This window comes from Terrapene carolina, unplaced genomic scaffold (assembly GCF_002925995.2).
Source record: "Terrapene carolina triunguis isolate 2854851 unplaced genomic scaffold, T_m_triunguis-2.0 Scaffold88, whole genome shotgun sequence".
Classification (NCBI taxonomy): domain Eukaryota; kingdom Metazoa; phylum Chordata; order Testudines; family Emydidae; genus Terrapene; species Terrapene triunguis.
The window spans coordinates 23,075,567-23,095,772 of NW_020664439.1; the positions used below are offsets into that span (position 1 = coordinate 23,075,567).

General features: G+C 41.5%; 1 protein-coding gene across 1 annotated transcript in view; it reads right to left on the reverse strand.

Moving 5' to 3' along the window:
* WWTR1 (WW domain containing transcription regulator 1) overlaps positions 1 to 20,206 on the reverse strand; it is a 121,747-nt gene that overhangs the window by 49,302 nt on the left and 52,239 nt on the right. The window contains exon 2 of the mRNA XM_024208591.3: positions 2,426 to 2,562. Within this exon, the coding sequence (XP_024064359.1) occupies positions 2,426 to 2,562 (137 nt within the window). The remainder of the gene's footprint in view (positions 1 to 2,425; positions 2,563 to 20,206) is intronic.

A 20,206-nucleotide genomic window follows, 5' to 3' on the forward strand; every position in this document is an offset into this window, starting at 1 on the left:
CCCCCCGGACCGGTGGCCAGGACCCGGGCAGTGTGAGTGCCACTGAAAATCAGCTCGCGTGCCGCCTTCGGCACACATGCCATAGGTTGCCTACCCCTGAATTAGACTAAACTGAATTATTTGGTTTTGTTTTTAAATAAAATGCTGTTCCTGTTTTTATTTAGTAAGTTAATACAGTTTTCTTTTTTAGGGTTTTAACACATACATTTCAGTGGTCTATCTAGATCAGTACTTGGATTGTAAAACCAGAAATCCTGATACAGAACCTGATACAGAGCTGATGAAAGAAAAGAGTTATCCTACCGTGCAGCCAAAACTCCCAAGGACTTGCTGTACCATCTCACAAAGAAGTAGCTAGGCCCAGAAAAACCCCTGTAATTTGTGTTGAAGAAATCACCAAATCGATTACATTAATGTTGACACTGTGGAAATTAATTTTTTACTTCTATCGTAGTAGTGTCTAGACCTAATAACAGACTAGGATCCTATTGTTCTAGACCCTGTACAAACACAGAAAATATTGCTCCAAATTATGTGGGGGTGGGAGGTTGAATGAAGTGTATGGAGTAGTTGAAGGTGAAGTCAGTGGAGATGTCCCAGGGATGAACTTGACCCAAAGTATTTTCCTTTCACTATATTATGGCATCCAAATCCCTTCAAGGAGAAATCCCCAACTAAACCAATGGGTGGTGCCCTACCTGGCTTTTATTTTTAATCTCTTGAATCCTCATTAAGACCCCCCACACACAACCTTTAATTTAAAAATACTTTTTTGTTTTGTTTTGTTTTTTAAATCACTACTTAATGGATTTGACTCTCTGCCTTTCCCCAAAATCTTTGGGGAAATCCTGTCTTAAAAATTATAATGTGTGGGTTTTTCCCCTCCTTTTTTTTGGTACTGTATGGCGAAGATAAAGGTGGCAATACCAGCTGAAGAGTTGACATGAGCAAAAGAAAAAATTGTCCCATCTTTTTCCTTTTGAGCATTTATTTTAGGATTGCTATGAACACAGAGTGAACTATTGGCAGCTGTGATTTTAAATAATATGCACAGAGCAAAGTGTTGGTATTACCATTTAGTGTGACTCACTAGCCTTTTGGAGTTTATTCAGGTTTCTTCTTCAGATGTCCATTCTCGTGACACATCTGCTACTGTCCACTGACTTGCATAGCACAACCAACAACAGCTTTGTACTGTAAATATCCAAGCAGTGACAGTTGTTAGGAAAAAAACAAGTGGTGAGAGCATGGGGTGATTTACCTTAGGGGCTAGTCATCAGTAAGGTACTTATAAACAAAACATGAAAATGAGTATATCTTTTGTATTGCTGCCATAGGTGACTCTTGACAACTTAAAGATTTCTGGAGTCTTTTCAATGTGTGAAAAGAGATCCCAGCTGAATTACATATGCACAGAACATATACACACAAACTCAATGGCCAGCTCTCCACTAAAATCTGGTTTATACTCCCAACCAGACCTCTTTGATCTAACTGTCTGATCTTGGGCAAGTAACCTGACCTCTCTATGTTTCATTTTCTCCATATGTAAAAAAAGTTATACTACTTACCTTTGTAAAGAACTTTAAGATCCTCAGATGAAAGGTGCAATATAAATGCAAAGAATTATTAATTATTATTCTTATTATTTCTTAAGCATATAAGGAAGGTTTTTCTTTCCTTTTTAGTTTCCTCTTAAATCTTCATGGACTTACCGTAAGCACATGCTTAAAGTTAAGCACATTCCTAAGTGTTTTGCTGACTCAACAGGTACCTAAGTACCCAAGCCATTCAGCAAATGTCTTCACATTTCATTATTGAAAATCTAGTATTTAAACTGTTTCTTTTAAAATCCATTCCATTTGTAAGTGGTTCTCACATCCCTCCACCTGACATAGATCAATGTAAATAGAATAGCTTTGTTTTGAAAGCATTTAAGCAACTGCTGCTGCAGAATCTAACAATCTAATACATGCAATGGACTTGATCAGATAGAGGAAAGGCTCAAGGCAGATTTCGTCTACCAGAACTTTGTACTACAGCTTTGAGAATGATAAAATGTAGTGGTGGTGAAGGCATGTTTTATAGCACGCTTGAATGGAAAAGTATTGGGGTGATATATTTTTCTGTCCTCCTCAATACCACAAAAGGGATTTGCCATGGAGGTTCCAAAACAAAAAGCCTCTTGACAATGTCAGAACCTTATCTCAAGCAGTAACAATGTTGTTATTCCCTTGTTCCTGAGATTACGGAAAGAAATAATAGACAGAGGAAACAGGGACTATACTATTTGGCCTGATAACAGGATCACTGATGTCCACAGTTACCTGCCCTCAAGCAAAAAGTACATTGGAAAATGCTAGTATAATAAACAGCCAGTTCCACTCCTTTTTTTTTAAGTTAGGAAATGACTTGCAATACTTACCCAGATTTGGCTGGGACATTGCCATTGATCTCTGCGGCACTGGTGTCGAAGTCGCTGCAGGATGATGGTTCATATGATTCAGTGGCTGATTCATGGTCTTTCGAGGGTCTTGCCATGTCGTAATTTTTTCAATATGACTGCAAAAGGGAAAGAAAGGGAGATCAATTTAAAAGGAAAACCTCAAGCATACTATGCAGATTGTCAGAACATAGTGCCATAAAAGGAATCAATTATTTCTCAGATCCTACATTTATCCATCCTTCTCGATTCACCCCAATCCATTTATAAACACCTATAATGCTGTCCTTTACTTTTACTCTTGAATGAATTGCAGCCCTCCAAGTCTTCTATCTGCTGTGACACCACTTTGCTTACCTTTCCGTATGGATCACCTTCATGAATTTGGACAAATGGTGGCACTCACAATGATGTCTTTGACAAATTAGATGTCTTCAGGTCACCAGGACCTGATAAAACACAGCCTAGAATACTCAAGGAACTGACTGAGGAGATATCTGAGCCAATAGCGGTTATCTTCAAAAAGTCACAGAAGACGGGAGAAATTCCAGAGGACTGGAAAAGGGAAAATATAGTGCCAATCTATAAAAAGGGATATAACAACAACCCGGGGAAATACAGACCAGCCATCTTAACTTCATTAACCGGAAAGATAATGGAGCAAATAATTAAGGAATCAATTTCCAAACACCTAGAAGATAATAAGGTGACGAATAACAGTCAGCATGGATTTGTCAAGAACTAATTGTGTCAAACCAACCTAATAGATTTCTTTGACAGGACAACAAGCATTGTGGATGGGGGGAAGCGATAGATGTGGTATATCTTGATTTTAGTAAGACTTTTGATGCTGTCTCACATGACCTTCTCATAAACAAACTAGGGAAATATCTCATAGTAGCTCCATGTAGGTTGTAAGTGCATAACTGGTTGGAAAACTGTTCCCAAGAGTACTTATCAGTGGTTCACAGTCAAGCTGAAAGGGCATACCGAGTGGGGCCCCACAGGGATCAGTTCTGGTTCCAGTTCTGTTCGAGATCTTCATCAGTGATTTTAGATAATGGCATAGAGAGTACACTTATAAAGTTGGCGGACAATACCAAGCTGGGATGGGTTGCAAGTGCCTTGGAGTATAGGATTAAAATTCAAAATGATCTAGACAAACTGTAGAAATGGGTCTGAAGTAAATAGGATGAAATTTAATAAGGACAAATGCAAAGTACTCCACTTAGGAAGGAACAATCAGTTGCACACATACAAAGTGGGAAATAACTCTTCTAGGAATTGCAGAAAAAGATCTGGGGGGTCACAGTGGATCACAAGCTAAACATGAGTCAACAGTGTAACATACTTGCAAAAAAAGCAAACATCATTCTGGGATGTATTAGCAAGAGTGTTGTAAGCAAGACACGATAAGTAACTCTTCCGCTCTACTCGGTGCTGATTAGGCCTCAACTGGAGTATTGAGTCTAGTTCTGGGCGCCACATTTCAGGAAAGATGTGGACAAATTGAAGAAAGTCCAGAGAAGATCAACAAAAATGATTGACGGTCCACTACAATTTTCATAGAATCATAGAAATGTAGGGCTGTAAGGGACCTTGAAAGTCCAACCCCCTTGAGATAGGACCAAGAAAGCCTAGATCATCCCTGGAAGATGTTTGTTCAACCTGCTCTTAAACCCCCCCAACAATGAGGATTCCACAACCTCCCTTGGAAGCCTATTCCAGAGCTTAACTACCCTGATAGTTAGAAAAAGTTTTCCTAATATCTAACCTAATTCTCCTTTTCTGCAGATTAAGCTCATTACTTCAGTGGACATGGAGAACAACTGATCACAGTCCTCCTTATAACAGTCCTTAACATACCTGAGGACTCATCAGTAAGGCTATGATTTAGTCATGGCTATTTTTAGTAAAAGTCATGGACAGGTCAAGGGCAATAAACAAAAAGTCACAGCCATGACTTACTAAAAATACCCCTAACTAAAACTTAGGTGCTGGGGGAGGGGGCGCACTCCAGCAGACGCTGCTGCTCTGGGGTGGGTGCTCTGGTGGTCACTGTTGCTCCTGGGGGGTGGCCTGTGGCCCCACTGCTGCTCCTGGGGTGGGGCGGTCCATGGTCCCGCCGCCAGTTCTCCGGCTGTAGGCGGGGAGGGGAGGGGAGGAGGCCCTGAGGCACTGTTTCTACTCCTAGACCACTGCTCCGGGGCAGCGCCCGGGACCAGCTGCCTGGGGCCGCCCAAGCAGTGGCTGGTGTGGCTGGCCCTAGGGACACCGGACCAGTGGCCAGTGTGGCTGCAACTGCGGAAGTCATGGAGATTCCGGAAAGTCATGGAATCCCTGACTTCTGTGACCTCCGTGAAAGACTCGCAGCCTTACTCATCAGGTCCACCCTCAGTCTTCTTTTCTCAAGACTAAACATGCTCAGCTTTTTAACCTTTCCTCGTAGGTCAGGTTTTCTAACCCTTTTATCATTTTTATTGCTCTCCTCTGAACTCTCTCCAATTTATCCACATCTTTTCTAAAATGTGGCACCCAGAATTGGACACAGTATTCCAGCTGAGACCTCACCAGTGCCAACAGGACAGTTGCCTCCTGTGTCTTTCACATGACACTCCTGTTAATACACACCAGAATGATATTAGCCTTTTTTGCAACTGCATCACACTGTTGACTCATATTCAATTTGTGATCCACTATAACCCCCAGATCCTTTTCAGCAGAACAACCACTTAGCCAGTTATTTCCCATTTTGTAGTTGTGCATTTGATTTTTCCTTCCTACATATACTTGCACGTATCTTTATTTAATTTCATCTTGTCAATTTCAGACCAATTCTCGATTTGTCAAGGTCATTTTGAATTCTCATCCTGTCCTCCAAAGTGCTTGCAACCCCTCCCAGCTTGATGTCATCTGCAAATTTTAGAACCATACCCCATTCCATTATCCAAGTCATTAATGAAAATATTGAAAAATACCAGACTCAGGATTGACCCATGCAGGATACCGATATGCCCTTCCCAGTTTGACAGTGATTGACCATTGATAACTATTCTTTAAGTATTGTCATTCACCCACCTGTGCACCCATCTTATAGTAACTTGATCTAGACCACTTCCTTAGTTTGCTTACAAGAATGTCATGTGGGACTGTGTATAAAGCCTTACTAAAATCAAGATGTATCATGTCTATTGCTTACCTCCTACCCACTAGGCCAATAACCCTGTCAAAGAAGGAAATTAGATTGGTTTTGCATTATGTGTTCTTGCCAAATCCATGCTGGCTAATCCTTATAACTCTTTTGTCCTCTAGGTGCTTACACACTGTCTGTTTAATAATTTGTTCCAGTATCTTTCCAGGTATTGAAGTTAGGCTGGTCTATAATTCTCTAGGTACTCTTTGTTCCTGTTTTTAAGGACAGGAACTATGTTTGCCCTTCTCCAATCCTCTGGGAACTCACCCATCCTCTGTGAGCTCTTGGTTCCGAGACTGCTTCAGCTAGTTCCTTAACTACCCTAGGATGAATTTCATCAGGCCCCAATGACCTGAATAGATCTAATTTATCTAAATATTCTTTAACCTGTTGTAACACTTTAGAGTGCTCTACAGTCACTTCAGTCTGGGGCTTGAGTAGTAAATCCAGCACTCCAGCCCCACTCAAAATCCTTGTGGCTTGCCTCATTTCAGATCTTGACTGCATAGTCGGCGCAGATGTCTCAGAAGCAGTGGAGAAGAATGTCCTGACGCTGTTACTAAATATGAATTGGAAACACAGCAAACTGGTATCAGACTGCTATAGATTTGCTGTGTTCACAATTCACACACACACACACCTATCTGTGTGTGTTTTTGCATATTTACGGGAAGGGGGGTGCCCCATGCCCTGTATACAGGACCCATCACTGGTATCTTCACTGGACTCTGTTCCGGACCAATTGTCACCACCTTCCTCTTATCACAGTCTCCACCCCTCATCCTAAGACTCCAGTTGCCTTTTCCTCTCTGGGAGAGCTGCAAATCAGGTTACAGCTGTCAAGCTATCTGGAGTGGCTCACAAACGCGACTGCAAACCTCAGGACAGACTGTTACAAACCAAGGCACAAATCCCAAACTGGGTGTGAGTTCTATACTTAGATTTCACCAACCAAGTATCAGCTGTGAACTCCTCAAGCACTGTAACAGCCTTAACATGGAGTCACACTCAGTCCCCTTGGTCTGGTCTATCTTGCCACCCAGGCAAGCTTGTTTTTGTGATAGATGGCCCCTTGCACTAAAAATCACAACAACATTCAGGTTACTTCCAGTTCCAAAGGACCAGTCACCTACCCTGGGTCAATTGTATGTGAGATTTCATACCAAAGACAATGCTTGTAGCCAATCCTATAATAAACTATCTAAAGATTTATTAACTAAGAAAAGAAATAGAGTTATTTACAAGGTTAAAGCAGGTAAACACACACATGCATTAATTACAGGCTTAGGTTTTAAAAGTAATAGAAGCTGCTGTAATGTGCAAGCTCTCTATGTCCGTTAGGACTAAATCAAGCTAAACAGCCGAGGATCCCTTGCTTATGCTTAGAAGTCTTGCCCTCTCCTGAAGTCCAAGGGATAACAATTTCTTCTTGGCAGGGATTTTTATTCCCTTCCCCCAGAGCTCAAGCTGATGGGAGGGTCTGTGCACATCTCCTCTTCATAGGTGTGGAGGTAGCAATCAACTAAGTCTTTTGTCCACTGATGTTCCACAATGGCTTGTCTGGTGTCTATGGGTCCTCTTTTGTTGGAGAGGAGGTGACACCTCTCATGGTAAGCTAGTATTTCACAGTTGGTAATGCTTCTCCCCTGACTGTGGAGAGCTTTAGGGCAAACGCTTTTTTAGTTACAGACAATATTAGCTTATAACGTGGGATACAGGTGTTATATGTAAGATTAATACATGGAGCATCCTACAAGCATTTCATTAAAATCGAAACACCAAACACATTCTTAAAACTCTAATATCTACTTTAACAATACTAACGCATAGGTGAGCCACATTGGTTTCCAGCTATGTATTTGTCAGTGTTCAGTGAGGCCTAGGGGGCCATGGCATTAGCTAGCACCTGGTTTGCCAATGTCACAACAGCCTACTGTGATGTTACCATCCCACTCCTCCAAAAGCTCTAAAGTCAGGTTTGGATATTGCCAGAAATAATATAAACCCCAAGCAGAAAAAATCCTTAACAAAATGAACAAGTAGTTTTGAGACTGTCTTTATACCTCTGATAATTGTTTGCTTGTTTGTTTTTACTTTTCATTTCACATTTAACCTACTCCCTCCAAGTCTCCACAACTGTAGATCACACACCTGAGTCACTTCCTTTCAAGCCTCGCCTTAATACTTTCTCCTTAGCTGATCATAGGCTATAGCAATACACCTCACTCATGTTTCCCTTCCCCCATTATTTCATCCTTCCATCTTGCCCTCCATGCAAGCCTTTACCACTATTAACATTTCAGCTTTTTTCATGTATTCTACTTCACTTTCCCTTTCTGTCAGTATAAGAATCATTGTAGCCGGTTCTGTGAAATGATCTCTTTCAAGTCTACCTCCAACTCTAAAGTGTTATATAAATGGTTTGTATGAAAGATGCAGTTATAAAAATAAATTTGGCAATGTTCTCTAGTGCAGTAGATCTCAAACTTTTTTACTGGCGACCCCTTTCACACAGCAAGCCATTGAGTGCGACCCCCCTAATAAATTAAACACACTTTTAAATATATTTAACACCATTATAAATGCTGGAGGCAAAGTGGGGTTTGGGGTGGAGGCTGACAGCTCGCGACCCCACATGTAATAACCTCGCGACCCCCTGAGGGATCCCGACCCCCAGTTTGAGAACCCCTTCTCTAGTGGATAGTCCAATTTACTTTTAAATAGGGTGAGGGGTAATTATAGCAACTGTTAATTCTATTTAAAGGCCCACCATTCTGTTTGAACTGGCACACTAAATTCAAGTAAAAAGATTAAATTTAATCAGGGTTGTGCATTTGGGATTTCTAACAAACATATAGGGGGAAAATGTACTGCCCAAGTAGGGATAAGCATGTATTAAAACATAATCTTTAGAAATTACTGAAATACTATCTTAATTAATCTTATGTCAGAATAGATTCTTCACTTTCAAGTTATTTTACAATCCTTTAAAATGTAGTCAAGATAAAAAAATTAAGCCAGATTAAATTTTCCTTCTAAGTGATTTTCAAAGGCAGATACAGCTTTATAAACTGGAAGCATACATTCCTTTAGAAGAACTTGATGCACAAGTTAAAGTATTTATAAAGCCAGTTGTATTAGGTAACCCATAACTTGTCAGAACGTGCCTGTGATTCTTACTACAAAACAGAAACCTTAAACTGCAACTACCAATTATGTACAATAGGAAGGGCTCTTAACAGAAAGAAAAACACACAAGAATACTAAAATGCCCGGCTTTAAAATCCTCCTCTCTTATCAAAGTTCCTTTCAGTATTAGCATTCTTGCATTTCAATGATTTCCTGCAAGCAACAGGCATTAATAGACTAAGAAACATGATTACTTTTTTCTCATTCAGACCAGAAGCAGTGATCACATACAGGGGTTGCATTACTTGAGTCAGTATTGAAGATATTAATGATATTTGCAAGTTATATGATTATTTTACTTCTTTTGATTCATGTGTATAGCAAAGGTACCTGTCCCAAGCTCTTAGTAATTTGTACGTACTTTAAAAGCATCATTATATAAACAATACATGACTATTAAATAAGCCAGCAATTTCTACCCACCCGACACAGGAAAATCAGCAAGAAGAAATAAAGTCAAACCCAAACTGTACTCCACTTCATCCATAAATACCAGGCCTCATCATGCCCCTCCTCTTCTCAAAGCCTGGGTAAATAGACTGGCCTTGCAGAGTGCCCTGGACTATTTCAGACCTTGCGTGTGGGGACCAAGCTTCAATGTTAGGGCACTTTAGGATGAGGTAAATATATTTTTTAGTTTAACAAAACAATGGAATTGAAACTCTTTGTTTTTATTAATACATCTATCCTAGTACTATCTGTGATATACTATAAATGCCACAGTCAAGTGATAGCTGTTCTTTTGGAAACATTTGTCACATTTGTCTGACAGAGCACTTGATTTCTGATCACCAAATTAGGATGAAATGAGTTGCAGTTCTGTAAAGGAGGTTTTTTCCCCCCTCTTTGTATCATGAGCCAATTCTCCGCCCATTTCATGCAATTTAAAATATGCCCACTGAAGATGCCCTGCCTACAAGGGATTACAAGGAACAGCTCTGCCATTTGCTTCCTGTGAACTTTGTGCCTTTTCTTAGCTATTAGAACAGTCAGGATTAAAACAGCACAAAACATGAAGAAACCAAACAACATCTGATATAAATAAACAAAGAATCGTTTTCTTTTTAAGTTAAGACATTTTTAGAAAGTATTATTGCAATCTTACACAAAAATCAGCACAATCTGCACATTTTGTCTTTACTAACTGTAAGTTAAAGATGTAAAACAAATTTAATCAAACAAGCCATGTCACTGCAATAAAACCCTTCTCAGATAAAAAGACTTACAAAAACTGATGATAAAAATGTTCTGAAAATTGCCATGCAAAGCAGCTATTCACAAAACTGTAGCTGCAACTAATATTGGTATTGTTCAAAAACTGTATCCTGTTTACATGGACAACAATAATCTGTGCCTTAACTATACATGTGAGAAGTAAAGCAATGATAGCCGTGTGACAAGGCTTCTGAACATCCCAAAGAATTGAGAAATTGATCCAAAAATGTAGGGATCACAGATCTAAAACTATCCAGCTGCATACCCCTCCCCTCCCCAGGAATGCTCTATGTAAATTTGAAATGTTCTCAATAGCCTTAGCCAAAAGCCACAAGTGCCCTGAATTGCCCATGTTGGTGCCGATCTAGCAGTGTACAAACATATCTACTCCATTCAAAAACTTGAAGAGAGAGTTTCTAATATAGGGGCTGAAGTATGGCGTTCATATTGTGATTCTCAAGATCAAGGAATTGTTGATCACTACTGGAACTTCTAACTAAGCCCACTAGACAGGTTTTTATCCCATTATTCAAGGAAAAGACTGTGATTGACCGACACTGTTTATTTAACATTACTAGATGTGAAGAGTTATTGTTAGTAAAAAGAAAATTAGTACCAGTATAGGTTTAAAACTAACACCAACTCTAAAAATTAGATTCCAACTCTAAAGGATCTTGCAAAAAAAAAAAATTATATGGCATTTAGAGAGGTAGCAGCAAGTATGAAAAGAGGAAGATGGTTCATTTTCCACTCATATCCAATGCTGTTTTTTAAAATAAACAATAAATCACAGCTCTCTAGATAGTTTTTGTTAACCTTTTGGAGACCAAACTAAGCCCTTGCAAAAGCATGTATATCCCCCCATTCCATTGAAATCAATGGATTTATACCAGGGTAACTGAAATCAGAATTTGGCCCAATGTCTTGTTACTTGGACCAGAAAGGTCTAGGTTGGACACTGAAAAAGCTGCATGGGGTGAGCCTTATACCAATCCCATGACCTGTTGGTTATCAGAACTGACAAGTTTCAATTCACAGCAATCTCTTTTATGCTAAAGGCTGATGAGCAAGACATGGAACTTCGTGAGTGGGTTTCAAACTTTCGAATGCAGAATATCTGGGTAGCTCCTTGTGTTCAGTCTAAAGTTCAAACACTCCTTTAGAGGAGAATCCAGGCAACGCATGAAATTCCAGTATCAGAACCAATTAAGACAGTGGTTCTCAAAGTCGCTTGTTCAGGGAAAGCCACTGGCAGGCCGGGCCAGTTTGTTTACCTGCCATGTCTGCAGGTTCGGCCGATCGCAGCTCCCAGGCCAATGGGGGCTGTGGGAAGCGGCGCGGGCTGATGGATGTGCTGGCCGGCCTTCCTGCAGCCCCCATTGGCCTGGAGCAGTGAACCACAGCCAGTGGGAGCCGCGATCGGCTGAACCTGTGGACGCGGCAGGTAAACAAACCGGCCTGGCTCGCCAGGGGCTTTCCCTGAACAAGCGGCGGATCAACTTTGAGAACCACTGAATTAAGATACATTACCAGCACAGAATCACAAACACTGAAAGAGACATGGCTCTTATGCAGAACACTATTATAAAAGTATAACAACATGCATTTAGTTTGGTGGCCAACCTGAATTCAGCAGGGCTGTGCAAGTGTAACTAAGGGTTGAGTTTAGCATTATTTGTGGAACTGTATTGCTTAAAAGTATGATGCTGGTCCAGTGCTTGAAGTAAAAAAAAAAAAAAGGAGGAGACTGTTTCACTAATACTAGTGAAATGTCTTTGTAACGAAGACTCATGTAAGTATTTCAGCTCAAGTCTGTGTATTTCTAAGCAAAATGGAGAGAATCACTATGCAAAGGACTCTCCAAACACCCTTACTGAGGGTTTATATGAGCCCAGCTGCTCCCTGTTTTATTTCTAGAACTACCAATCCCACAAGGCAAGATTTTTACAAAAATCAGAGAGAGAGAGAGAGGGCAAAGCTTCAGACAAAACCAATATAAATCACAAATCATCCCTTCAGTGCTAAGAGGACAATACTGCAATGCAGTTTTACTCTGTTACGTGGAAAAGACAAACTACTCCGAAGACGGACAGCAAAGCTTTAACTGCTCATACCATTTGATTCTTATGGCTTCACTGGCTAAAGGCTAAGTATGTATTTATCTTGCAGTATTAAAGTCACCATTAGGTCTGAGCCTGGGTGACAATGTGTAAAAGCCCCTTGACAAAGAGCCTTCTCTAAGGCCTTGTTTACGTGGGAAAGTTTTACCAGTTAAACCAATATGGTTATACAGATATAGCACCTGTGCAGACACTTATACTGGAATATAACTATATTGGTTTAAATTAAGACCTTAAGTTATAACGTAAAACTTCTTTCGGGTAGACAAGGCTTAAGAGTTAAGACTTGTTTCAGCAATGTAATTGTAGCCATGTCAGTCCCAGGATGTTAGGGAGACAAGGTGGGTGAGGTAATATCTTTCATTGGACCCACTTCTGTTGGTGAGAGAGACAAGCCACTCAAAAGCTTGTCTCTCTCACCAATAGAAGTTATTTCTATTTCTAAATTACTGTGAGGCACTCACATATTACAGTGATGCGGGCCATATAAGTAGACAGAAAAGACAAAATGCAAGGGTAGGATTTTCAAAAATGCTCAGCTGTGGGCTAACACTCCTCTCCCTGACATCAAAGGGAGCTTTACCATTCACGACTTCAAACATGAGCTCTATGCCCATGAACTCTGGGATCTTAGTGGCTGTCCCATCTTTGTAACATGGTAAAGCAAAAGTCCTTATCTATTTTTAATAAGATTTTTATGATTCGGTTCCATCTCTAACTCCTAGTGCTTTGTGACAAGTTTCCTATCTGAGTGTGGGCTTCCCACTTTAAAATGTTAAAGTTCTTTAGAATTTTGAGCTAATTCATGTATCATATTTTCAAACTGTTAGGCTCTAATCCCTGACTTCCACTGCTGCCTTGCCAAGAGGGATCAGTTAGTTTAAATTAGCAAGCAGTAGCATGAAAAGTCTGTTAGTCCTCCTTTTGCCATTACCCACTCTAATGATAAATTGACCTCACTGGTTTCTATTTCATGGATTTTTTTTCCCCAGCCCCATGAGATTCAAACCTAGTCATCTAAAAAGATGAAGGGGAGAGGAGGAGGATGAACTAATCTGAAATCTATTATTTTGCAAGTGTGCTGTCACATAAAATAATACAAGTTTACAATTTGGCTATCACTATAGTAATTGTATGGGCTTCTTTACCAAAGGTTTGTCACGGGGACGAAAAGAGTGGATTTTGTGACTGAGCCACATCAAAGTAAATCTGCTTTAAGGCAAGCGAGAAGCTGATGACTCATCAACATCAACAACCCACATGTTCTGACTCATTTACTGCTCTTCACAGGGTGACAGCTCACATTGTGCTAGAGAACAGTCATCCACTTCCGGCTATACAACCATTATTAAACATTGGGAAATCTGTTTACATCTCTGTAAGCAGAGCCAAGTCATTGCCCAACTTTTTTTTCCTTTCTGTTCCCTGAAAGAAAGGAAGAGGGGGGAAAGACGTCTTTTCTCAATTCAGAGTAATTGCAAGTGCTTTAGTATTGTACCATGTGGTGGGCAGAGTTTTATATAAATGGATAGTTTTTTGTTTTGTTTTTTAATTTAAAAAGCTGACCTTGGGCCACAACACTGTGGTCTAGTGATCTCACTCACTGAGCTACACTGCAATTTCTGGTAAAATTACAGCCAGATCCAAGCCGCACAAAAGTTCAATGACCCCTAGTATGAAGGATCCAGTAATGAAAGAGTAACTGTACATCAGGGAGTTAGAGTGTAATGGAACTGCCTTCAATATGTTAGTGTTTCAGGAGCTTATTTTAGAAAACAATCTATTTGCACAGAACAGACATACGGCAAATATCTGCACTAAGAGCTTCCATTTACTGCCCAGCCAGTGACCTCCAACGTGCTCTGAAATAAACCTCTCTTTCATGCAATAAGGTAACAGCTCCATCCTCCCTAGAGCGATAGCTGCTCCTTTTGGCAGATTGTTATGAATTATACATTTTAATCACCATTTTCCCTCTCTCTAAGTGACATTGTTTTAAGTAACTGTTAATGTCAGAAGCAAGCTGACCAAATATTCTCTCAAGATCAAGGTGGGACACACCTCACATTCAGAAGGCCTGCATTCAATCAAGGCTCTTGCTTTGCATGACCAAAGTATATGCATATGACCAGCAGAAATCAAGTACTAATTTAAATGTTCTTCACCCTAGTTATTGTCTAAACCTAAGCTGTAGGCCTGATCCTGTGAGGCGCTAATATTGAGAGTGTTCAGATTCTTGAGTCTTATAAGGGGTTAAGCTTCAGCAGAGCATTTAAAGTTGCCTAAATGTCCTGCAGGACACTCCCCAGTGCCACACTTCTTGTGAATTCTCACAGACTCTGTCACACTCAGGACTGACTAGGGAATTTTAGGAAAAAATTCCCATCAGTAACAATGGGAACGGGAAGCCTATATAAAGATAAGGCACCAGCAGCTTTCGATATTTCTACCACAGCAGTTAAACCTGTCCAGTAGGGTTCCCACTGGTATCACTGGTATGGCTGAACCTGAGGTAGCACTAGTGGGATTTGTTTCCTAAAATCCCAGTATAGACTTGGCCTCAGAGATGGGAACTAGTTGCAGGGACAGAGACAGAATATAGCCAGGATAGAATTAAACAGCACTGTGTTTAATTTATAACTTATTTCTTGTTGTTAGTTAAATAAATTATTCCCAAACCTGTCTCAGTTATCATTTAACTACACTGCACCTGATTCTCAGGTACAATACAATCCCCTTTTATACTGCTTTGACGACATCAAGCAGCTCTAAAATTTGCACCCACTCTAAGGTTAGGGTTGCCAACTTTCTAATTGCACAAAACCTAACACCCTTGCCACACACCCTGTCACGCCCCTTCCCCGGGTGCGGGTGGGAGGTAATGGCTCTGGTTGGGGGTGCAGGCTCTGGGGGGGGACAGGAATGAGGGGTTTGGGGTGCAGGAGGTGGCTCTGGGCTGGGGCCAAGAGGTTCAAAGTGTGGGAGGGAGTTCCGAGCTGGGTCAGGGGGTGTGGGTGCAGAAGGGGGTTCAGGGCTGGGACAGGGCATTGGGGTGAGCAAGGGGTATGGGCTCTGGGGTGGGGTCATAAATAAGGGGTTCAGGGTGCGGGAGGGGCCTCAGAGCTGGGGCAGGGGGTTGGGGTGTGGGAGGGGGTGCGGGCTCCAGGTGGCGCTGACCTCAGGCGGCTCCCGGAAGCGATGATGTGTCCCTTCAACTCCTAGGCAGAAGCATGGCCAGGCGTCTCTGTACTCACTGCCCCCATCCACAGGCGCCGCCCCAGCAGCTCCCATTGGCTGCAGTTCCTGGCCAATGAGAACTGCGGAGCTGGCACTCAGGGCGGGGACAACGCATGTGGAGCCCCCCTGGCTGCGCTTCTGCCTAGGACTCGGAGGGACATGTCGTAACTTCCGGGGAGTCGCACGGAGCCAGGTAGGGAGCCTGCCAGCCCCACGCCAACCAGACTTTTAACGGTCCAGTTAGTGGTGCTGACCGGAGCTGCCAAGATCCCTTTTCGACTGGGTGTTCTGGTAGAAAACCGGACACCTGGCAATCCTATCTAAGGTCCTTTACATTGCCAGAGTGGTGTAAAGGCACTTTACTGCGATTGAGACCCAGGCAAGCCTCCATCTCTAAAGATTGAGCCCAAGGTTGAGATGTTTGGTTTTGTTTATTTTTATGCGTGTGACGTCCTCTCATTTACCGGCATTTCAGCAACTGTCTTCTATTATAGAGTACTTTGATTTAGGATACAGATGAGAAGGAAACCTGTATTGTTACCTTCCTAGCTGTTGTTTCCTTTTGCAAGACAAGTTCTGGCCTGCTGCAGCTACTGTTCCCCCAAGCTCTTTGGACACTCCCTACCCAAAAGGAAGTCCAAAGGCTCTCACCTCACCAGGTGCTGAGCAAATGCTATACAGAATTTTCTGTGTTTGTGTTGCTCTTGCATGCACATGTGTATTTCTAACAAGAAAAAGAAGAAAGTCTATCCAATCCTTTTTCTTTTTCTAATCTAATTTGCTTTAAGGTGTCACTACTTAACTACCATATTATATAACAACAGTGCTAGGAAAGGATTCACCGAATCATATGAAAAAGCAATATTTAATTTTATTAAGTGAATGTCAACAGCAAATCAACATTTCAGCTGGCATGGAGTATATGATGTCACAGGGAGAGAGAAATAATATGATTTCTTTATCCATTTATTATGGTGGCACCTGCAAGTATTACTGTCGTTAGTGGCCTTGTCAGTGTTTCTATTAGATGTCTTATTTTCAGGGGTTTGTAACAGAGCTGTAAAAATTTTGCTCCAGACAGAAACGTGGCATCCCAGATCTCAACCTGGGAGTAAACTTTACTGCACAACTGAAGGGGCGAGGAGGAAGCAAATTTTAACTATTTTTACATTTAAAAAATTTACACCAATTTAGGATTTTTTGTTGTTGTTGCTTTCCTAAGACTACTGTATTGCTATTTATATACTTCTGATGTTCCACTCCTTTACTATTGGTTTTATATTATTTTGTTTAGAAAATGAAAGAAAATTTTCTGGTGCACTATTCATATTTTGGCTTTTAGTTAAATTAATATCTTTGGCACATTTAGACCCCAATCCAGCAAGCATTTAAGCATGCAAGTAGTCTCACTGGAGGCAACAGGACAACCCATTTGCTTAAAGATAATAAGATGTGCACATCTTATTTTTGTTATCCTGTCTTCCCTATCTCCAATCCACCTGTTTATATCAACCAGTTGTTATATCTGATCTTTAGACTGTAAGAGCTTTGGGTCAGGGACTATCATTTACAATATGTTTGTACAGCACTTAGCACAATGGGGCTCCGGCCTGGATGGCCTGTAGGCTCTACCATAATATAATTGTTAAATAATTATGAGTAGGGCCCGACCAAATTCACTGCCATTAAAAACGTGTCACGGACCGTGAAATCTGGTCTTTTGTGTGCCTTTACCCTATTCCCCCTTCATGGGGGACGACCAGCGTTTCTCAAATTGGGGATCCTGACCCAAAAGGGAGTTGCAGGAAGATCACAAGGTTATTTTAGGAGGATCATGGTATTGCCACCCTTATTTCGGTGCTGCCTTCAGAGCTGGGCAGCCAGAGAGCAGCGGCTGTTGGCCAGGGACCCTGCTCTGAAGGCAATGCCCCACCAGCAGCAGCGCAGAAGTAAGGGTGGCAATACCTTACCATGCCATCCTTACTTCTGCACTGATGCTGGCGGTGGCTCTGCCTTCAGAGCTGGGCTCCTGACCAGCAGTCGCCTCTCTCCAGCGTCTCAGCTATGAATTCAGCACTGCCTCCAGCAGCAGCACAGACGTAAAGGTAGCAGTACCATCCACAAACCCCCCCCCCCCCACACACACACACAACTCCTTTTTGGGTCAGGACCCCTACAATTACAATACCATGAAATTTCAGATTTAAATAGCTGAAATAATGAAACTTATGATTTTTAAAATCCTATGACTGTGAAATTGACCAAAATGGACCATGAATTTGGTAGGGTCCTAATTATGAGAGTGAGCGAGAAAAGTGTAGTGCTTGAACACAGAGCCAACTTTCAAGACAATGGGGAGAAGAGAAAGGGATTACTTGGATAAACATTTCAAGACACAGAAAATGAATCAGAAAATTTACTTTCTTTTTTCAAGCTAATATTTGATATCATCTCTCTCCAAACTCCGCCCCACCCCCCAAACCCTTCCAATAAGTACTTTCTCCTTCACTTCCCCTCCCCTCCCCTTTTCTCTTGTCTCTCCTCCACAAACCTCCGGACATTTCTAACATAACCCATTGCCTCAAGAAAATTACCTCTCTTGACTCACTTTCTTCTCCCATCATTTGGTCCCCATCTTAATGTCCTACAATAATTGTTATTTGTTTATTTGTAGAATTCTTTTGCCCCTGATACCTTCACAGCTCTCTAAAAACGTGTTCCTGCCCACACCCTCCCACTTAAAAAATCCACCACTGACCACCACAATCTCTAATCTTCTCTTTCTTTGCAAAAGGAGTAGCTTTCTTTCATATCACTCCAAATACTTCATACACAAAACAGTATCCTTCACCAGATCACTCCTGTCTTCAAAAAACTTCACTGACTTTCCATTTATTTCAAGATCCAGTTCAAAAAAGCTTTCCATGTTTTTAGAACTCTCCAGGGACTTGCTCCAGTCTATTTCACAGTACTTTTCTCATCTTACTCCTGTCCCCCTATTCTCTGCTCATCTTTATGTCCTTATGGCCTTCTTTATGTCTCCTTGAACAATTCCATTAGTAATGGGTATGAGAACTTCCTCTTTTGCAGCTCCTTCCACCCAAAAGAACCTTCCTATATATCTCTACCTTATCAACACCCCATCCGTTTTCAAATCTCATTTGAATACACTAATGCAAGATAAACTCATATTGTACTAAACGTAGGCCAGGCAGGGAAGAAGCAAGTCGGAGTACGTCAAGTTATGCTGTACTGGGGAGGAGAGACATCTCGCTAATAATTAAAAGAATAAATCTCAGTTCTTAGTTGATTAGGCCTTGGTCCCCTCTCATATAGATTGAAAAACAGCACAGTGTACCTTCTGCATCCTCAGTGGATGGAGAGATGTCCCATTTCTTTTTCAGACTATACTCTAGTCCAGTGCTTCTCAAAGCCAGTCCGCCGCTTGTTCAGGGAAAGCCGCTGGTGGTCCGGGCCGGTTTGTTTACCTGCCGCATCCCGCAGGTTCGGCCGATCGCGGCTCCCACTGGCCGCGGTTCGCCGCTCCAGGCCAATGGGGCCTGCAGGAAGCGGTGCGGGCCGAGGGATGTGCTGGCTGCCCTTCCCGCAGCCCCCATTGGCCTGGAGCGGCGAACCGCGGCTTGTGGGAGGCACGATCGGCCGAACCTGCGGACGCGGCAGGTAAACAAACCGACCCGGACCGGCAGCGACTTTCCCTGAACAAGCGGTGGAGCGGCTTTGAGAAGCATTGCTCTTGTCAATCTAGCCTATCCTAACTACTAAAAAGCTGTGAGAGCGTTGATTTATTCAGGCTGTTGATAGGTTGCTACACCACGTCAACAAGTTTTTTTTTTTTTTTAATTATTGGTGTACTGATATTAGCTTTTCAAATGCCTTGAGATCCTGTTCCAGTACTATATGTTAAATATTCCACATACAGAGTTGTTTTTCCAGCTGCAAAACAGTTTTTGACATTAAAAGCCATTTTATAAGAAGCTGTTTTTCCAGTCACTGAGCTATGCTAAATGTTAAGCGTTTTAACAATTGCTTTTTCAGGTTCTGTGTGGCTGTACATATTTTTAAAGTTATTTTTCCAATCATGCAGTGGTTCTAAAGGTAACTGTTTGAAAGCTGATTTTCCGAGCCACTCCAAATGCTAGTTATTTTAAATCAGTAATTGCGTCTGCATTTTTTGTTCATTTGCTTGTTTGTTTGTTGATTCCTTTATAAACTGATTTATATGGTGGCACAAAAAGGAAGCAAAATTTTGTTGAAAATAACTAACTTTTTTTGCTTGGTCTTTTACTTGAAGTTAACAAGTGTGTAAAAATATATTTGTGTTTTTGATACGTGGACTCCAGATTCTGGGCAAGTCACTTCACTTCTTTGTGCCACAGTCTCTCCACTTGTACAATGGTGATAATATTTACCTGCACTGAGCTATTGAGATGAAAAGTGATACAGACAGAAGTGCAAAATCAAATTTATTATTATTTTAATACAGTTTCACGATGGATTGTAAGAGGCCATGCAGCTGATCTAGAGTGATCCATATGTAAATGTAAGTTCTATTAGCCTTACAGAATCCTGCTCGGCAGGGGGAATGTACGACCGATGCCTTCAACTTCTTCAGGATCTAAGTTTTCTTTTTCAAAATAGTGGCCTCCTAGTCCATATGGTTAGGGGAAGAAAGGGTGCTTAAAACATGGACTGAATGCAACTGGTCTTGCAGCTGCAGGGGCAGTGTGAAAGCAGCTGCTGTTATACTGTCTGGCCTGTAGCAGGAGCTCCAGCATCCTGCCTCAGTTC